The sequence below is a fragment of the Perca flavescens genome, chromosome 3 (genome assembly GCF_004354835.1).
Source record: "Perca flavescens isolate YP-PL-M2 chromosome 3, PFLA_1.0, whole genome shotgun sequence".
In the NCBI taxonomy this organism is placed as follows: Eukaryota; Metazoa; Chordata; class Actinopteri; order Perciformes; family Percidae; genus Perca; species Perca flavescens.
This window is the reverse complement of record NC_041333.1, coordinates 40397367-40417051: the sequence shown is the minus strand read 5'-3', so window position 1 is coordinate 40417051 and position 19685 is coordinate 40397367. Positions and strand designations below refer to the sequence as shown.

General features: G+C 41.8%; 1 protein-coding gene across 1 annotated transcript; it reads right to left on the bottom strand.

Moving 5' to 3' along the window:
- Positions 1 to 2113: 2113 nt before the first annotated feature.
- Positions 2114 to 19307, bottom strand: LOC114552966 (protein NLRC3-like). Its single transcript, XM_028574060.1, has 10 exons — positions 18873 to 19307; positions 17760 to 17927; positions 17292 to 17408; positions 16190 to 16268; positions 15820 to 16027; positions 13885 to 15682; positions 13617 to 13790; positions 13130 to 13303; positions 2887 to 2917; positions 2114 to 2730 (listed from the first exon to the last, which is right to left on the bottom strand). The coding sequence occupies exons 1-10, from the start codon at positions 18983 to 18985 to the stop codon at positions 2218 to 2220; spliced, it is 3375 nt and encodes a 1124-aa protein (XP_028429861.1). The 5' UTR covers positions 18986 to 19307; the 3' UTR covers positions 2114 to 2217.
- Positions 19308 to 19685: the final 378 nt, after the last annotated feature.

Genomic DNA, 19685 nt, shown 5'->3' with positions numbered 1-19685 from the left:
AAAACAGACATAAGATCCTCATATCAAGACAATTTGGTAACATCTTTATAAGAATGGGTGCTTATGGAAATACTAAGGTCACTATGTCACAGTAGCCTCGGGAGACCGTCCTGATCTGGCGAGCTCCAGTTTTCCACTCGCAGATCAGTCTGGAATCTTGAGATAGAGAAAACCAGGATAAAGTTTAAGAAGTGTGTTAATATACACATAAATATGGCATGCATACAGATAAACAAAGGTATGAAAAATAACAACTGAATAATACTGTATCTGAAGTCTCTTTTAGATAGACCTTCTTGACCAACTGCCACTTTGCTCATTGGAAAGCCATGATGTCTCTCTCATGGGTGGGCCAAATTCTCTGGGCGGGCAAAGCAGAGAAAGGGGAGGTAACCTTGCTCCTTATGACCTCATAAGGAGAAGATTCCAGATCGGTCCCTCTGAGCTTTCATTTTCTCAAATCATGAATCAATGTCAGAAAAAAACAACAAAAACATTGGAAAAACTGCAAAATACATAAAAAGCTCAAAGAAAAACTAAAATGAAATGAAAAGCGATAAAGGTTGAAAAAGTGTGTCTATGTGTGTGTGTGTGTGTGTGTGTGTGTGTGTGTGTGTGTGTGTGTGTGTGTGTGTGCGTGTGTCTGTGTGTCTATATGTGTGTGTCAGAGATGCTCACAAGTCTCTGAGCTAGAGTCCAAGTCAAGTCTCAAGTCTCTGAGCTAGAGTCCAAGTCAAGTCTCTTGTGGTTATAATAAGTGTTGCATCATGTGCAGCGACCCATCCAGGCTGCTTAGAACACTGCATAGCTATATATAAGGAATTCAAAGCATGTAATATGTTATTATGACTCCTTTATCTATTAGCATACAGTATCAGCTTTGATTTTGGTATAACATTAGTGTAAACAGACTATTGCAACATGACAAAAACACCAAGAATGCTTTACTTTTACGTTAATATCTGTATTTTGCCTTGTAGCTTGAACACACAGTACAGACCAAAAAGTGAGGTTCTTGTCTGTCGAATAATTATAATGAAAGGCCTTGGCTCCTATACTTTATAAACTACTGTAAGTCAACACATCCCAGACTCTGAAACCAGTGTAACGTTATAACTAAATAAAACTGTAAAGTTAGGCTATATGATCAACAATAATCCTGTAACCTGTTTGCAGACAACGTTAATAATAAACGTGATGACAGCCAGATTAACGTTAAATGATTAACGTAACATTAATCGACCACCACAAGTTTGGCAATTAAACAAACGCTCATTTATATTTGATAAGGAAGACAGTCGGAGTTAACCTCCCGTAACGTTAGGTCGTAGCTAAAGCAAGAAGCAAGCTAACGGTAGATGGTCAATGCTGAGCTAAACATGTTTACTCACATATCAGGGTGCGTTTTCAGATGCCTGCTAAAATTAGATGTGGTTGAGTCAGAATCATTTATCGTGATACCGCATATTTTGCATTGAGCGCTTCTTTTGTTTGGGCCGTCGAAGTTTTTGAACCCAAAGCTTACGATGAATGGCACAGCAGCGGCCGGTGCATTTGACATGTTTGTTGTCCTCTCGTGTGGCCGCACGCGCGCAGCCAGCAATACGTAGTAGGTGTTGTAGGCAGGTTATAGGTAACGGAGGGAGGGGTATAGCGAGGTCATCAGACGTTTCCTAAAAATAAACATTGTTCACGAGTCCCGCAGCTCGAGTCCGAGTCGAGTCTCAAGTCTTTCGAGGACGAGTCTCAAGTTGAGTCTCAAGTCACTGTGTGTGCGACTTAAGTCGCACTTGAGTCCGAGTCTCAAACTCGAGTCCCCATCTCTGGTGTGTGTGTGTCTGTGTGTCTGTGTTTGTGTCTATGTGTGTGTGTGTGTGTGTGTGTGTGTGTGTGTGTGTGTGTGTGTGTACTGAGAGTCAGAGGAACGATCAGACAGGAGTTTGAGTTATTATATCATCTAACCCAGCCAGCTCAGGATCAACTACAACTCCCATGATGCTTAGACACAAAATAGCAACAGAAACGTCAAAAAGAGAAACAAAACGCAGTTCTACAATTTCATGATCACAGCTTCCATCTTTAAAGGACTGGAAGTGGAACAAGTTTACAATATTCATTATTCATTAGTTTATAACAATAAGCTGAAATATTTCTGTCAGTGTGATCCTGTACAGACTCAACTGATCAGCAGTGAGAAACAGGAGGAAACTCTCCATCCTACACAGAACACAGAGACACTGAGGAACCAGGAGACCAGAACAAGATCCCAGGATAGAGAGGCTGAGTGAATGTGGTGTTGAAGGTGTGGAGGTGGATCAGTGAGTCAGAGGAGACTGTGTAGAAGGACAGAGAGCCAGCAGGACAGTCCACATACACTGCTACTCTACCAGAGACAGAGGAGGAGGAGATGGGTGTTTCTCTGTTATTGTGCCAGACGGAGTAACCCTCATCAGAGCAGTCCAGACTCCAGGACTGATCATTACCTCCAAACAAACAGTCATCACTGTTTCCTCTCCTGCTTATTCCTCTGTAACTCACTGATATATAAACCTCTCCTCTCCTCTCGACCTCCCAGTAACAGCGACCAGTCAGACCATCTCTACACAGCAGCTGAGGCCAGGAGTCAAACCTCTCTGGATGATCAGGATATGACTGATCCTCCTCCACATGTGTCACCTTCCTGTTGTTGTCAGACAGTTTGAGGTTTCTGTTCACTGTGTTTGTGTCCAGTGTGAGTTCACAGGAATCTGACGGAGAGAACGAGACACAACACAGCTGCAGTTATTAACCAATCAGCACTCTGATGATGACATCAGAGGGTTGAATGAGTGATGTCACAGTTTGATAAATGAAATTAAAAACACACTTACACTTCCTCAGACCTGGTGTCAAATATCTGACTCCAGCAGGGTCCACCCTGAAAGGAGGAGGGGGGGGCATTACATCACTTAAAAAAAGAGAGAGAGAGAGAGAGAGAGAGAGAGAGAGAGAGAGAGGGAGAGAGAGAGAGAGATGGAGAATAGTAGACATGTTTGATTGAAACTCCTACAGAAATGACAAATAAATAAGTTTAATCTGAGAAAAACCTACTAAATTTTTTTTTCAATTTTAAAAAAACCTTAAAAACAGTGACTTTGCGCCGGCGGCAGAGCCCCGCGGGCTGCCGATATCTCTGTGCCTGAGTAGCAGTGCTTCGGCTGTAGGCAGCTTTATTTACATAGCACATTTCAGCAACAGGGCAATTCAAAGTGCTTTACATAACACATGAAAGAACAGTTAAAAAATAATTAAAACCAATTTAAAAAACATTAAAAGACAAGAATAAAATTTACAGTGCAGTATAAGAATTTAAAAAACAGATATAAAATACACGAATAAGAGCAGCTAAAACAGTTAAACATATAAAAGCAGATTTAAAGAAAGGCAGCATCAAAAAGATAGGTCTTCAGCCTTGATTTAAAAGAACTGAGAATTGCGGCAGATCTGCAGTTCTCTGGCAGTTTGTTCCAAATATGTGAAGCATAAAAACTGAACGCTACTTCCCCCGGTTTAGTTCTGACTCTGGGGACAACAAGTAGACCTGTCCCAGATGACCTGAGAGGTCTCGGTGGGTCATAGTGTAGCAGCAGGTCAGAATGTTTTTTGGCCCTAAACCGTTTAGTGATTTATAAACCAGCAAAAGTATTTTGAAATCAATTCTTTGAGGCACTGGAAGCCAGTGTAAAGACTTCAGTACTGGAGTGATGTGATCCACTTTCTTGGTCTTAGTGAGGACTCGAGCAGCAGCGTTCTGAATCAGCTGCAGCTGTCTGAGTTTTTTTAAGTTTTTCCAAATCCTGCTGAGACATAAGTCCTTTAACCCTTGATATATTTTTAAGGTGGTAATAGGCTGACTTTGTTATTGTCTTAATGTGGCTGTTGAAATTTAGGTCTGAGTCCATGACTACACCAAGATTTCTGGCTTTGTCTGTTGTTTTTAACATTGTCGTTTGAAGCTGAGTGCTGACTTTTAATCGTTCCTCTTTTGCTCCAAAAACAACCACCTCAATGTTTTCTTCATTTAATTTAAGAAAGTTCTGTCACATCCAGTCGTTAATTTGTTCAATGCACTTAGTCAGTTGTTGTATTGGGCTATAGTTTCCTGGCGATAAGGTTATGTAAATTTGTGTGTCATCCGCATAACTATGGTAACTTATTTTATTGTTTTCCATAATCTGAGCCAGTGGAAGCATATAGATGTTAAACAGAAGAGGCCCCAGAACTGAGCCTTGGGGAACTCCGCACGTCATATTTGTATGCTCAGATTTATAATTACCTATAGACACAAAGTAGTCCCTATTCTTTAAATAGGATTCAAACCACTTTAGTACTGAGCCAGAAAGACCAACCCAGTTTTCCAATCGGTCAAGTAATATGTCATGGTCGACTGTATCAAATGCAGCACTGAGATCAAGTAACACTAAGACTGAAATTTTGCCACTATCTGTGTTTAAGTGGATGTTGTTAAAGACTTTAACAAGAGCCGTCTCAGTGCTGTGGTATGGTCGAAAACCTGACTGGAAGGCATCAAAACTGTTGTTTAGTGATAAGAAAAGGTTGAGTTATTGAAAAACCGCTTTTCCTATGATTTTACTTAAAAATGGAAGGTTTGATATTGGCCTATACTGTAGTTGCTCATTAGTGACGTGTCTAGATTGTTCTTTTTTAGGAGTGGCTTGATGACTGCAGTTTTTAGGGCCTGTGGGAATATACTTGAAAGAAGAGACGTGTTTTTAAAATGTGTAGAAGATCTGTAGCCAAACAATTCAAAACATTTTTGAAAACGCCCGTTGTTATCAAGGCAATAGGAGGAGGTTTTTAGATGTTGTATAATGTCCTCCAGGTTTTTATAGTTGATCGTACGAAATTGTGTCAAATTGGAATTTGTTTTGCGTGAACACTGTGACAACACATATCCTGTGCTTGATATGGAGGCACTGACTGTTTGTCTAATTTTCTGAATATTGTCTGTGAAGAGGAGGCAAAGTCATTGCAAGCCTTGGTAGACAACAGTTCAGATGCTACTGGTACTGGAAGGTTTGTTAATCTATCGACAGTAGCAAGCAAAGCACATGAATTATTATTGTTTCTGATTAATAATGTCAGAGAAGAAGGACCGCCTTGCATTCCTTAGTTCCAAATTATAAATGTGAAGTCTCTCTTTATAGGTGTTATAATGGACCTGGAGATTAGTTTTTCGCCAACTGCGTTCAGCTTTTTGACACTCTCTTTTTCTGTTCTTACCAGTATGACATTTCTCCATGGAGATCTTTTCTTAACAGAGAGAGCTTTGACCTTAGTGGGAGCAATAACATCAATAACATTCGTAATTTTACAGTTGAAATTATCTACAAGCTCAGTGTCTGAGGCCCCAGTGAGGGCAGGTGTAGAGGAGAAAAGCTGAATGAATGTTTCACTGGTGTTTTCAGTGATATACCATTTTCTGATTAACTTTATTTGAACACTTTTGGGCACCGCAATAGTGCCTCTAAAGAAAACAGGAATGATCAGAGAGAGCAACATCAGTCACCACAACCTTGGAAATGTTTAGACCCTTGCCCCTTATTGTGTGTGGGCTCCGTCACATGCTGAGTCAGTCCATAGCTCTCAAAAACACAACACAGTTCTTTGGTCCCTCGGTCCTGGGGGTTGTCAACATGAATGTTAAAATCACCAGCAATAATTACAAGGTCAAAGTTAATACAGATTATTGACAACAGTTCAGTAAAGTTGTCAAAGAAGTCTGCACAGTATTTAGGTGGCCTGTAGATATTTAGAAGTATAGCTTGAGGGGAGGATCTTAGCTGAAGAGCCACATATTCAAAAGAAGCAAAATTTCCATTAGATAATTGCATACATTGGAATGAGTCATTAAACAAAATGGCGACTCCACCTCCTTTCTTATTCACTCTATTCTCACTCATACAACTGAAGATAGGGGGGGCTGACTCAATGAGAACAGCAGCACTGTTATTATGGTCCAACCAGGTTTCAGTTAAAAACATAAAATCCAGATTGTGCTTAATAATAAAATCATTGATTAAAAAAGATTTTCCTGCCAAAGACCTAACGTTTAGAAGGGCTAGTGTTAGTATGTTTTCATTTTTTGGGACAGAGTGTGGCTGACGATGAATGGATGCTAAATTTGCAAAGTTTGCAGTTAAGTGTTATTCGCCATTCTTTTTCTATTACCTATCACAACATAAATTGTGGAAGAATCTAATACGCAGGGCCCAGGCTTGTCTTGGCTACTAGGCATGCAGCGTGGACCCAGCCCATATCAGTTAAAACTTGCTGCATTTTGCACACAAGCATCCTTATCAGTTTGGGGAAAAGGAGTTGGCTGCTGTCCTTGAGGGGGCAGAGGTGCCTGGTGTTTTACTTGAGGCCGGGGGCGAACGATGGGAGAAGGAAGGGGGACATACTTGGTTCCAGCATCTACCAGCTGCTCCATCCGGTCAGTGAACCCCAACATGGGGATGGGGGAAAGAGGGGAGAGCGAAGGATCCTCAAAGGCGTCCTCAACGGTGTCGGGGTTGGTAAGGGGGGTTTGGATGGGTGAAAAGGGGGGTTGAGATTTCTCGTCTCCGCTCTGTGGTCTCCCATGGTCAAATCTTTGCTGTGATGGATCACTGCCGCACTTTGTTGTGTCTTCCTCTTGTTTTGATTAATCTTGTCTCGTGTCCTTGGCCGAGGGAGCAGATGTGTGGCGCAGAAAGTAAAGTATGCTAGAGGTGAACTGCTTTACTCCTGGCTTGTTAAGGAAAAGTCCATCTGCTTTAAAAAGATTTCTGAGGTTCCAGAAAATGTTAAAATTGTCAATGAACTGCAGAGAATGGTCGGTACATGCAGTTGAAAGCCATCTGTTTTGTGATGGTTGGGGTCGGCTGGCCGTGAGTCCCTGTTTATTTTTCTCTGGCTGTCAGTTTTTTTTAGTTTTCTCTCTCTCTCTCCCTGTGTCTCTTTTTGCTTCCCCTCCTCCCCCCTTGCCTACTGCCTGACAGATGACAACGCACACCTGCTGCCAATCAACCATCACTGCTCTCCCGCCACACACACCTGCCAGTCATCTACAATCAAGTACAGTACTTCAACCCCGGCCCCACAGACCATCTCCGCTGAATCGTTGTCTCAGCTCCATTGGTGACACTTGCGATTAACCACAAAGCTTTTTGCTCTTACCTGTCCTTGTGTGCTTCCTTGGCTTACCCTTCTTCGTGTTTGTTCCACAGTGTTCACCTCCCAGCCTTCCGGACCCGGTCAGCTGGCCTTGTCATCCAGTCTTCCTCCCACGGCACCCTGCTCCATCCGGCCTCCGTCTTCGCGTCCAGCCAGCCATCCTCTGCTCCTCCTGCTTCCTCGCTCTAGTGCGTCCTCCTCGGGTCTTCGGCCCGGTTTTCCCGCGTTCCCCGGCCATCCTAGGTTTTTCCCCCGAGTCCCTCACTATCCTAGGTTTTCCCCTTGAGCCCTTTGCCTTCCTAGCTTCTGCCCCTGAGTCCCTCGCTGTCCTAGGTTTTCCCCCTCTAGTCCTTCACAATCCTAGTTTCTGCTCCTGAGTTCCTGGTTAGCCTTTGTTTGTTTGTTCAATAAATTTGTTACCTTTTGCCTTGCATTTGAGTCCGCTCTGTCCTCGTAACACTGTTCAGTGCCAACAGACTGCCGAATCTCTCAGCTCCTCTTCTGACTGGCGGTATAGGGCCACTAATAAACACCTTTGCGTTTAGTGAGCTGACAGTGTTCAGCAGATTCATAAAGTCACAATTCAGCACTTCAGACTCTTGCTTCGCAACATCATTTGACCCTACATGCAGTATAATGTTCTTCACAGTTTGGTGTGCTGCTACGATATCCGGGATTCTTTAGGCCAAGTCAGACACCATATCTTTGGGAGAACAGAGTATTTTTGTGTTTTTACTGCTTTTACAGTAGAGTCACCGACAATCAGAGTTTGGGGCCCAGTTGTTAGCTTTCCCTGTAGCTTTTTACTTTTAGAATTGCTCTCAGTCCTTACCCTGCTGTGTGACGATGAGACGTAATTCAGGTTGTGTCCAGGGTCCTGCAGCAGAGGACCAACTCTGTTCTCCACTTGCACACTCAGTTGTTATGGAGGCATTTTGTTGCTAATTCTCCCTTTTGCAGCTGTCCACGACCGTGTCCTAAGTACAGGGGTTGAAAAGGCGCTCTGCCTGGATGATAATGCAGGCCAGCCGTTCATATCACAAATCTCAGTGCCCTGTGCCCTTCCCGTTAGTCGTCCTCCCATTTCCCAGGAAAATGATTTACTGTCAGGCTTTGCACCAAAAGAGTTCCAGGGAGGACTACCACTTGTTGATTTATCATCCATTCCACAGCCCTCCTGTTTGTTTGTAGTCTTGCTGGTGCTAGTTAGCCATGTGTTAGCATGCTTTTGTCCATTGTTTTGGGTCAATGGTAAAGTGGTGTCATTTCCACATATTCTGTTCACTTCCATGTTTACTTCTAACCGGTACATTTTGGTTTCCAGAACTGCAATCTTCTGAAGGAGTTTGTAGTAATCCTCCATGGAGAAGGGAGGCATCTTGCTGCTAATTAGCTTTAGCTACAGGCTTGAGCTATTGGTAGGCCACACTCACGAAGAAAAATGTTGAAATATGGCAATAGCTTACTATGTCTACAAAAAATGTATAGTCCAGTGATGTGTAAGTATCCAAGAGCCGCTGATCATAGTTTCTAGAGGAAAAGCAAGATTATCAGCAGAAATATGCAAGCAGAGGCAGGAGCAAGCAGCAAAGCGTCTCTCGTGTAGCCTACTTCCACACGATATAGTCCTATGTCAATATCTAATCTAATCGTCTAGTCTTAATCTGCATTGCTATTCTTACTCGTTGTGAATACGCAGGCCACAAGAAGTAATTAGGTTTTGTTTTTGTTGGGGTCACTTGTACTCACGACATGCTAACGGCAACAAAGGATTCCATTCATTACGCTAAGCTAAGCTAGCGGCGGCGGCGCCGGACTAAGACAATGCATGCAGTGAGACAAAAATACGTTTGCCCACCTATATAAATATAGAGGAGAGGTGAATAACCATATTTCAACTATTGGCATATTCCTTTAACAGGTCTCTCTTGAGAATGAGACCCTGTGTCTCAATCAGATTACCTGTATAAATAAAGGTTAAATAAAAACAAAGAGAGAGAAAGACAGAGAGAGACAGAGACAGAGAAAGAGATAGAGAGAGGGAGAGACAGAGAGAAAGACAAAGAGAGAGACAGGGAGAGAGAGGGAGAGCGAGAGAGAGAGAGAGAGAGAGAGAGAGCTGATTGTGAGCATGTACGGAGATGTGAATAACCTGATTTCTCTTTGTGCCATGTAGCCTAAACATCATATCCAGAATATGATCAAGAACAGGATAATCCTCATAACTGGAAAATTCATGTCCATGTAAACACATATGATACAAACAACATGCTAGATCTGTGGGTTCAGTACAATAACGAGCGTAACTGTCCTCAATTTAGGTCATCCTATATGTCTCATCTGTGTGTTTTCCTGCATCCATGTGTGCAAGCACGTCAGTCGCAGGGGAAACGGAGCACCCCCTCTCGCAGGCAAAGAGCCAACAGGATTGAAACAGCAGCAGCTTTCAGCGACTTTATAGTGAAAAATTGTTACAGCGCAGATTGATGTTAAAATGTATACAGGTTGGCAGGACGGTCTGAAATGTTTTGGACGGTCTTTCGCTGAAATAAAAATGCTGTATGTTTTGTTGGTAATTGTGAGATGTTCGAGTCACACACGTGTCTCGTCCACGATCTCGTTTTCATATCAAAAACAAGGAAATTAATTTGACCCATTCTCACTCCTGTTTGGTCATTGGCTGTCAGAGTGCACGTGGGACTGCTGGGATTGTCACAAGTAATGAAAATGTGATAGGGGTCCCCGGCCGTCAATCAATGTCTTCCAGTTACGCGGGCCCCTGATTGGTCCGGGCCCTTAAAGGTGCAATATGTAATACTGACAGCTAGTGTTTAAAAAGGTTACTGCAGTACCAATTCAAAATACTGGAGAGAGTCGTTTACTCCGCCCCTCCTCCCCAGACTCAAAGTTCACAGAGGTTGCTAGGCTGAGACCACACCATTCACAACAATGTTGCTAGACGATAGTCTCACATAGCCAGATATTACTCGACAGCACAGCGGAGTAGCTAACATTAGATGCTAGTCTCACATAGCCAGACATTACTCCACAGCACAGCGGATTAGCTAACGTTAGATGCTAGTCTCACATGGCCAGATATTACTCCACAGCACAGCGGAGTAGCTAACGTTAGATGCTAGTCTCACATAGCCAGACATTACTCCACAGCACAGCGGAGTAGGTAATGTTAGATGCTAGTCTCACATAGCCAGACATTACTCCACAGCACAGCGGAGTAGCTAACGTTAGATGCCGGCTATATTGACAGTCATAAAAGCCCGTGCTCATGCGGAGCTCTGTAACCAACTGACATACACACTTTTTCGGCTTAGAATTACAATATGAACCGCTAAAAACACAGCAACCTCACTGTCCTCTCCACACGCCAGTCAGGCACACTTTCTCGGCTTAGAATTACTCTATGAACCGCTAAAAATACCACTACCTTGCCGACTGAACACACTTCATTGGCTTAGAATTACGGCAACAATCGCTAAACACACTGCATACTCACAGTCCTCTCTTCCCGATATACAGCCCCCCTCTCGTGGCTTAAAATAACTCACTGTTGTCGGCTCCGGCCGCTGAACTACACATTGTAAACAGCCATGGGCTGCTTGCCTGGTCCTCCCGGTAACGTTAGCAGTCAACAGGGTTAGCATGGCGGCATTAGCCAGGACCAGTCGAGATCACTTTATTGGCTGTGTCTCAATTGTTTTTGTGAGTAACCAACTCGGGTTCTCTAGCTATATAATTCAATGTGAGTACACAAATGTTGAAATTACATAAAATGCCCGTCCCTAGTGGCTGTAATAAATTAGCCTGAAGCTAATGCTTACCTGTTCTGGAGGAAATAAGCCAACTCTGCGTCCTTTTGGGATCTAAGCTGTCTCCATTTTTAAATACATCTCCAATATTTACCCGGGGTTTGTTAGGTCTCTGGTCATGCAACTGTTAGATATATGCTGTTTTCTTTTTTTTTTTAGGGCAGGTAGAATCTATCTCCGTTGATCCTGTTCGTTTGTTTGCTGCTTTCATGGTTGTACTAACTTTACAGCTGTAGCGCGCTGGGCTTACATTTTTACAGGTATATCTGGCAACACGGCCTGGCTGTCAAACTGGGCTGTTGATAACAACACACAGATCAAAAAATAAACATAAATTCCGTCACGGAATGTAAATTTCAAAAAGAAAAATTACTGACATTAGCATTGTTTTCAGAAAAGATAGTATTTTAGCTTAACATGTTTCCTTAATATCTGATGAGGCTTTGGTGTCATTTTTAGATTTATTACAGAACATATATTACATATAGGACCTTTAAGCACTGCATACCCTGCTTACCGATAGTTATGCGTCTGGGTCATATTTACTCATACGGTGACCACAAAGAAATCAAAAACACATATAACACAATCAGCGATCAACAGCCCTCACCACAAATTCCAGCGAAACAGCGCGGGCTTAACACACACATGTCACCATGCACACACAAAGGCACAGCAGCCACTGACACTGCTCACATTTTTAATACCTAAAGCAAGCAGTAATAGCTAGTAAAATCAATTTACAATGAATTTGCAGCAATATTGAAAATATACAGTACAGGCCAAAAGTTTGGACACAGCTTCTCATTCAATGCATTTCCTTTATTTTCATGACTATTTACATTGTAGATTCTGAAAACATGTCTTATATTTTAGATTCCTCAAAGTAGCCACCCTTTGCTTTTTTGATAGCGCTGCAAACCCTTGGTGTTCTCTCAATGAGCTTCATGAGGTAGTCACCTGAAATGGTTTTCACTTCACAGGTGTGCTTTGTCAGGGTTAATTAGTGGAATTTTTTCCCTTATTAATAAAAAAGCAAAGGGTGGCTACTTTGAAAAATCTAAAATATAAGACATGTTTTCAGTTATTTCACACTGTTTTGTTAAGTACATAATTCCATATGTGTTCATTCATAGTTTTGATGCCTTCAGTGAGAATCTACAATGTAAATAGTCATGAAAATAAATAAAAAAACGCATTGAATGAGAAGGTGTGTCCAAACTTTTGGCCTGTACTTTATATGTTCTTTATTTTTGGCCTTTAATTATAAAAATGTAAATTTCTGATTCTGACAGTCTCTAGGCCAGGAGAGAAAGCCTTGCTGGCCCTGACAGCCCACCTCTGATCTACAGATCGAGTCATAACAATGAATATTATGATTAATAGCAGATGGATTGTGGGTGAAATAACATGTAAATAATGAGGAAAATATAACTGAACATAGCAGACAGCAGAATAGAATAGACTATGTGCACATTTACACATTTTTATCTTTAGATGACTGTCTCATAGAAAAAATTTATGCATAGTGCGAACGGTATTACGACTTCCGGCGCCTCTGCCACACTATCATTTACAGACACCCAAAAATTCCCCAGGAGCAACAGTGGACCTTTCTGCATCAACATTACATCCCTCTAACAAACACATATATATTTTCTTTGCACCGCAGGGACTAGGAAAGTGTGTTTTGATGAACTTTTTAACCTTAGAGTTGGTACTCTCCCAGCACAAAAGGAACTTTGTACGATAATTGGTCCAGACGTCAGTGTATGTCTCTGATCGATCACATGAGCCATGCAGCACCGGCAACTGACATTTTAAGCCTCTAGCTAACAATTCTGCCAAAAGAGTAAATTATTGCTTCATCCACACACTCTTGTTGCAGCTTGAAACTGATTTGATCCCGGGAAAGAGGAAAGAAAGGATGTTTGTTCAAAAAACAGACAGTTTCTTTAACATACAGATATCTGTCCAAACTACATCAATTATTAACAACAGTGAGTTATTATTTTAGTTCCTTGAGATGTTCTCCTTTAAACTTCCTACACAAATATCTCCTTTTTGTTCATCAGTGTTTGTACCTGAGAGTGTCTAGTCTCCAGAGTGGATCCTCCAGTCTTGTTGACAGTAGCTTCACTCCTGATTGTCCTGGATGATTGTAGCTCAGGTCCAGCTCTCTCAAATGGGAGAGGTTGGAGCTCAGAGCTGAGGCCAGAGAAGAACAGCCTTCCTCTGAGATCAGACAGCCTGACAGACTGCAAACACACAGAACAACACACAGGAACCCTCTGTCAACACATGGAGCCATGAGTTAGTTTTATGTTTGTTTGTTGTCCAGGTACATTTTGGTCCAGATTCATAATTAATCTTTAAAATCATCTGTGGTATTTCACTATTCAACAACAAAAGCAATTGATGAAAAACCCTCATGTAAAGTAACTCTGAGTCTAATAACTACTCCCCAAGCTTATTGTATCAGCAGACCCAAAGCTACACGTCAGCTGTTTATCAACTAAAGTCAATCAGATTTTAAATGGTCATCAGTTGAATGGGTTAATTAATCCTGACCTAAGAGTCTCCAGTGTGCAGTGTGGACTCTTCAGTCCAACAGAGATCAGCTTCCCTCCTGAATCCTGCAGGTTGTTGTTACTCAGGTCCAGCTCTCTCAGACTAGAGGACTGGGAGCTGAGAACTGAGGACAGAGCTTCACAGCTTCTCTCTGACAAGTTACATCCACTCAGTCTGGAGAGAAAACAGTAAGAAAACAATATATTTATATATAACACCTGTTATATCAAGATATCCGAGTATTTATTGATGAATAAATCACACTTACAGAGCTTTGCTGGAGGCTTTGACCACTGGCATCAGCCTCAGAAGAGCATCCTCTGAAGCAGAGTATTTCTTCAGGTCAAACACTTCCAGATCTTTTTCTGATGACAGTAAGATGAAGACCAGAGCTGACCACTGAGCAGGAGACAGATTATCTGTGGAGAGACTTCCTGAACTCAGGGACTTTTGGATCTCCTCCACAAGAGAACGATCATTCAGTTCATTCAGACAGTGAAACAGATTGATGCTTCTCTCTGCAGACAGATTCTTAATGAACTTCTTCTTGATATACTCAACTGTTTCCTGGTAGGTCTCTGAGATACTTCCTGTCTGTGTCATCAAGCCTTGTAGGAGCTTCTGATTGGTCTGCAGTGAAAGACCCAGGAGGAAGCGGAGGAAAAAGTCCAGGTGTCCATTTGGACTCTGTAAGGCCTTGTCCACAGCACTCTGGTAGAAACGTGATGATTTGTCTCTGAACACTTTGGACCACCATGATGTTGATTGTTCTTCAGACAGCAGGTTGACTCCAGAGTTGATGAATGTCAGATGGACATGAAGAGCAGCCAGAAACTCCTGAACACTCAGATGGACGAAGCAGAACACCTTGTCCTGGTACAGTCCTCTCTCCTCTTTAAAGATCTGTGTGAACACTCCTGAGTACACTGAGGCTGCTCTGATATCGATGCCACACTCCGTCAGGTCTGATTCATAGAAGATCAGGTTGCCTTTCTGCAGCTGCTCAAAAGCCAGTTTCCCCAGAGACTCAATCATCTTCTTCGTCTCTTTATTCCAGTTTGAATCGGTCCCAGCTCCTCCACCGTATTTGATGTTCTTCACTTTGGACTGAACCACCAGGAAGTGGATGTACATCTCAGTCAGGGTCTTGGGCAGTTCTCCTCCCCCTCTGGTCTTCAACACATCCTCCAGAACTGTAGCAGTGATCCAGCAGAAGACTGGGATGTGGCACATGATGTGGAGGCTTCGTGATGTCTTGATGTGGGAGATGATTCTGCTTTCCTGCTTCTTGTCTATGAATCGCTTCCTGAAGTACTCCTCCTTCTGTGGGTCAGTGAACCCTCTGACCTCGGTCACCATGTCAACACACTCAGGAGGGATCTGATTGGCTGCGGCAGGTCGTGTGGTTATCCAGAGGCGAGCAGAGGGAAGCAGTTTCCCTCTGATGAGGTTTGTCAGCAGCACACCCACTGAGGCAGACTCTGTAACATCAGTCAGGATCTCAGTGTTGAGGAAGTCCAGTGGAAGTCGACACTCATCCAGACCGTCAAAGATGAACACAACCTGGAATTCTTCAAACATGCAGATTCCTGCTTCTTTGGTTTCACTAAAGAAGTGATGAACAAGTTCCTCCAAGCTGTACTTTTTCTTTTTCAGCACGTTCAGCTCTCTGAAAGTGAATGGAAATGTGAACTGGATGTCCTGGTTGGCTTTCCCTTCAGCCCAGTCCAGAGTGAACTTCTGTGTTAAGACTGTTTTCCCGATGCCAGCCACTCCCGTTGTCATCACTGTTCTGATTGGTTCATCTCTTCCAAGTGGGTCTATAAAGATGTCTTCTTGTCTGATTATTTTTTCTGGTCTGAGTGGTTTTCTGGATGCTGTTTCAATCTGTCTGACCTCATGTTCATCATTGACCTCTGCAGTCCCTCCCTTTGTGATGTAAATCTCTGTGAACATCTGATGCAAACGGGTTGAGTTTCCTGCTTTAGCAATCCCCTCAAACACACACTGGAACTTCTTGTTTAGGTTAGTCTTGAGTTTACGTTTACAAACTCCAGCAGAACTTCCTTAATTAATACATAATAAAAAAAACTCATTAAGTAATTTTGTAAAGAAAACAGGAACATATTTTGGTCCATCTCTGGAGACATTAGTAAACGTCCCATTAGTACAGCAAGTCAAATCTTTAGAAAAATCCTCTTACTGCTCTGCAGACGATTAGCCAGTTCGTCCTGTTTCATTATCCTCAGGAAGTGCAGTGTGATCTTCAGAAATGCCTCTGTGCTGCTCCTCTGCTCTTCATCCTCATCCTCTTTCTGACTCTCCAAGCATCCTGGGTAATCTGGATTAAGGACCTGCTGGATCTTCTTCAGCTCATTCTTCACAAAAGTGCCGATGTTCTCCTCCAGCAGCTGGAACAGAAGATTATATGAATGACACAATCAAACTGGAATCATTAAAGAAAACATGTCCTACATCTTGGAGAGACTGACAACCCACTGGTCTGAAAAGTGCTGCATGGAGATGATTGTAAACAGAATATATGTACAAGTAGTTGTTTTACATGTACAGACCATAAATATGGAGTCCACGTGTGTTTGATGCTGCTGGGCAGACTGACCACTGGAAACCTCTGCGCCCTCCTTGTCCACTCTGTGTAGGAATCAGGAAGAATTAGCTCACATCATGTCGTCCACACAGAGACAAACAAAAGGTAATTTCCTGTAACTTAAAATGTTGATTACAACATTTAATCAGATGATTTCCTCTGACATGAAAGCGTTGGTGGTACTGAAAGAACTAAGAAGTAAACAAGGGCTACAACATGGTTGGCCTGACGTATCCTGAAGCAGCAGACTAATGATGATGATGCCAGGAGGTCTGCAGCTTCTGTGGTCATAAAAGCAAACATTTGTAAGAAGAAGGAGTTTGGTGAGTCAACCGTGAAAAACTTTCCCTCACAATGATTTTGACAAACCATCAGCAGACTCAGGAGGGGGAAGCAGAGCTTAGATTGCCTGTCTGTAGTCAGGAAGAACTGCTGACCTGGACTGAGGATGCTGTTGGAAGGCGGTTCCTTCTGATCTGCCATCCAACTTGCAAATCCAACATTTGGGAAGAATTCTGCGTTTTGACCAATTTGGGTCAGGAGACATGGGGGTGGGGAATCTGGTCATGAACCCACTCACTGAAACTTAGCCTTAAGTGTCCAGACTGAAATGACAGAAGTTTTCTCATGGCAAATAGTTTCTTGACCGAGGTGACACAAACACTTACCAAGGGGTCACTGGTTCTCCAGGGGGATGTGCAAATGAAGTTACCCTGAAAGGAAAACTCTGAGGCGCATACATCCCAACCATCTCCCTGGTTTCCCAGTTGGAGAAAAACATTTGGGAAGAATTTTGCCATTCATGATTTTTGAGCCTATCCTATGGCTATGGAAGATTTAAAATGTTTTTTTAATGGGGCTAAAACACCAGATAATATTGGACCAAACCAGGTCCAAAATGAAATTGAGATCTACAGTTCAAAACCCATCTTACTGGACAGTTTTCAGGTGTGAGAAGATAAATATATATGGAGAAGAAAAACTCTGAAAATAAATTTCAAAACTTCACTGTACACATAAAAGTTGAAACATGAATCAGCAATATTATAATATTATTAACAACTTACCTCTTTTCAGCAGAGGGTTGTTGACCTTTAAAGGAAATAAAGTGATCTTTTGATTGGTCACTCTTGAAGGACACACAGCTGGGTTCAGGTTCAGCAGAGTCTAGTCTTTGATGGATCCTGTTACACAGAGAGTTAGACCAACAGGGATGGAAATTCACTTTTTAGTATTTAGACACAAAAACAGCTGGAGATACAAAGAGCAACTAAAACAAGATTAACACAAACAAGTTCAATAAAATATACAAAAAAAATTATTAAAAAGCTAAAACACCAGAGAATATATTGGACCAAACCAGATCCAATATTTACCTAAAGTCAAGAGTTGAAGACTGGTTTAACTGGACAGCTTTCAGATGTGAGAATATAAATATATGTGAAGAAGAAAGATGCTGTAAATAAAGTTAAAACTTCTCTGGATACATACAAGTTAAAACATGATTCAGTAATATTATTATATTAACAGCTTACCGCTTTTCAGCAGAGGGATGGTCTTTAAAGTTAATAAAGTGATGTTTTGACTGGTCGCTCTTAAAGGATACACAGCTGGGTTCAGGTTCAGGTTCAGGATCAGGTTCAGGTTCAGGATCAGGTTCAGGATCAGGTTCAGGTTCAGGAGAGTCTGGTCTCTGCTGGGTCCTGATAGAAAACGACATTTATTGAGGGTCACATGTTCAGTTAAAGTCTCCATGCATAAAATATAATAGTAATATATACAGTACAGGCCAAAAGTTTGGACACACCTTATCATTCAAATGCATTTCCTTTTATTTCCATGACTATTTACATTGTAGATTCTCACTGAAGGCATCAAAACTATGAATGAACACATATGGAATTATGTACTTAACAAACAAGTGTGAAATAACTGAAAACATGTCTTATATTTTAGATTCTTCAAAGTAGCCACCCTTTGCTTTTTTATTAATAAGGGAAAAAATTCCACTAATGAACCCTGACAAAGCACACCTGTGAAGTGAAAACCATTTCAGGTGACTACCTCATGAAGCTCATTGAGAGAACACCAAGGGTTTGCAGCGCTATCAAAAAAGCAAAGGGTGGCTACTTTGAGGAATCTAAAATATAAGACATGTTTTCAGTTATTTCACACTTTTTTGTTAAGTACATAATTCCAGATGTGTTCATTCATAGTTTTGATGCCATCACTGAGAATCTAAAATGTAAATAGTCATGAAAATAAAGAAACACATTGAATGAGAAGGTGTGTCCAAACTTTTGGCCTGTACTGTATGTAGGCCTAATTATTAACAATAAATGCCAATAATGCTTTACTTTCTGTCCAAAACTCAATAAAAATATATTTTGAAATTATAATGAAATAAATCTAAATATAATACTTCAAAATGTTGTCTAAAAAGAAAGACATTTTGAGTGAGACAGGAAATCATTTTGCAAAAATATTCTCATTTCACTTATCATCTACAATAATTTCATTCCACAAAATTATAAAAAAAACACTTTATTTGATGGATTGTGCATGGGACTGACACAAAACAACCTAGATGGGACGTAGTTCCATCCAATGAGACTCGTTCCAGTTTTTTCTGGATGTTCCCAACTCACCTCAATCTTCTTCTTAACATTTCAATTTTCCTTTCCACTTCAATTTGCTCCTTTAGCCATTCAAGTCTCTCCATCAATCCTCTCTCCTCCATTTCAAGTAGCCTCTTCTCCATTTCTATTCTCCCCTCCCTTACAGATCTTTTTTAAAGTAGTGGTGGCTCCATGGACCAGATACTCTTCAGGGACCCACAGCTGGGTTCAGGTTCAGTTTCAGGTTTAGCAGGGTCTGGTCTCTGATGGGTCCTGTTAGAAAAAGAGGAAGACAGCTTTTTAATCTCCAGAAACAGAAGCTGCTGGAGAAACTAGAAGCTATCAAGCAAGAAATAAAGTCTGAAGCTTTTCACTGGATGATTTCTGCTCATCCTGCTCTTTCATTCATTATCTTTCTGGTAGAACAGGAACATTAGGAAGACTCCAGGACTAATCTCACCTTTCTGTCCTTGGCATCCTCCTCCACACATCACTACAACAGTAACAGAGGCAATTAGGTCACTACAGTCCTGTTGTGTCTGACTTTACGCTGGTGGAGATGACGGTTTGTTTTCTGACAGCAGGAGAAAGGAAATAACTTGAGGCCATCTTATGATGGATTCAATCCGGCCAAATCAGGCCAGGGGCTTACAGTTGGCCGTTCCTTACTTCCCCCCTCCCCCCTTGCTCAGACAACATCCATCTTCAAACTCAGCCTTCAGTTAGATCTCAGCTACACAGCTGTAAAGTTTCCTGACTGCAGCCTAACGGTTGTGACAGACAGACGTATAAACACCTGGCAAAGTATTTAAAACGCACGATCTGATATCACCAAGTAATTAA

Coding starts and splice junctions, on each gene's coding strand:
- LOC114552966 (XM_028574060.1), bottom strand. CDS start 18,985: ATGGAGAAGAGGCTACTTGAAATGGAGGAGAGAGGATTGATGGAGAGA. Junction 16,269..17,291: donor CAACCCTCTGCTGAAAAGAG/GTAAGTTGTTAA, acceptor ATTCCTACACAG/AGTGGACAAGGAGGGCGCAG. Junction 15,683..15,819: donor GGCTAATCGTCTGCAGAGCA/GTAAGAGGATTT, acceptor GTATTAATTAAG/GAAGTTCTGCTGGAGTTTGT.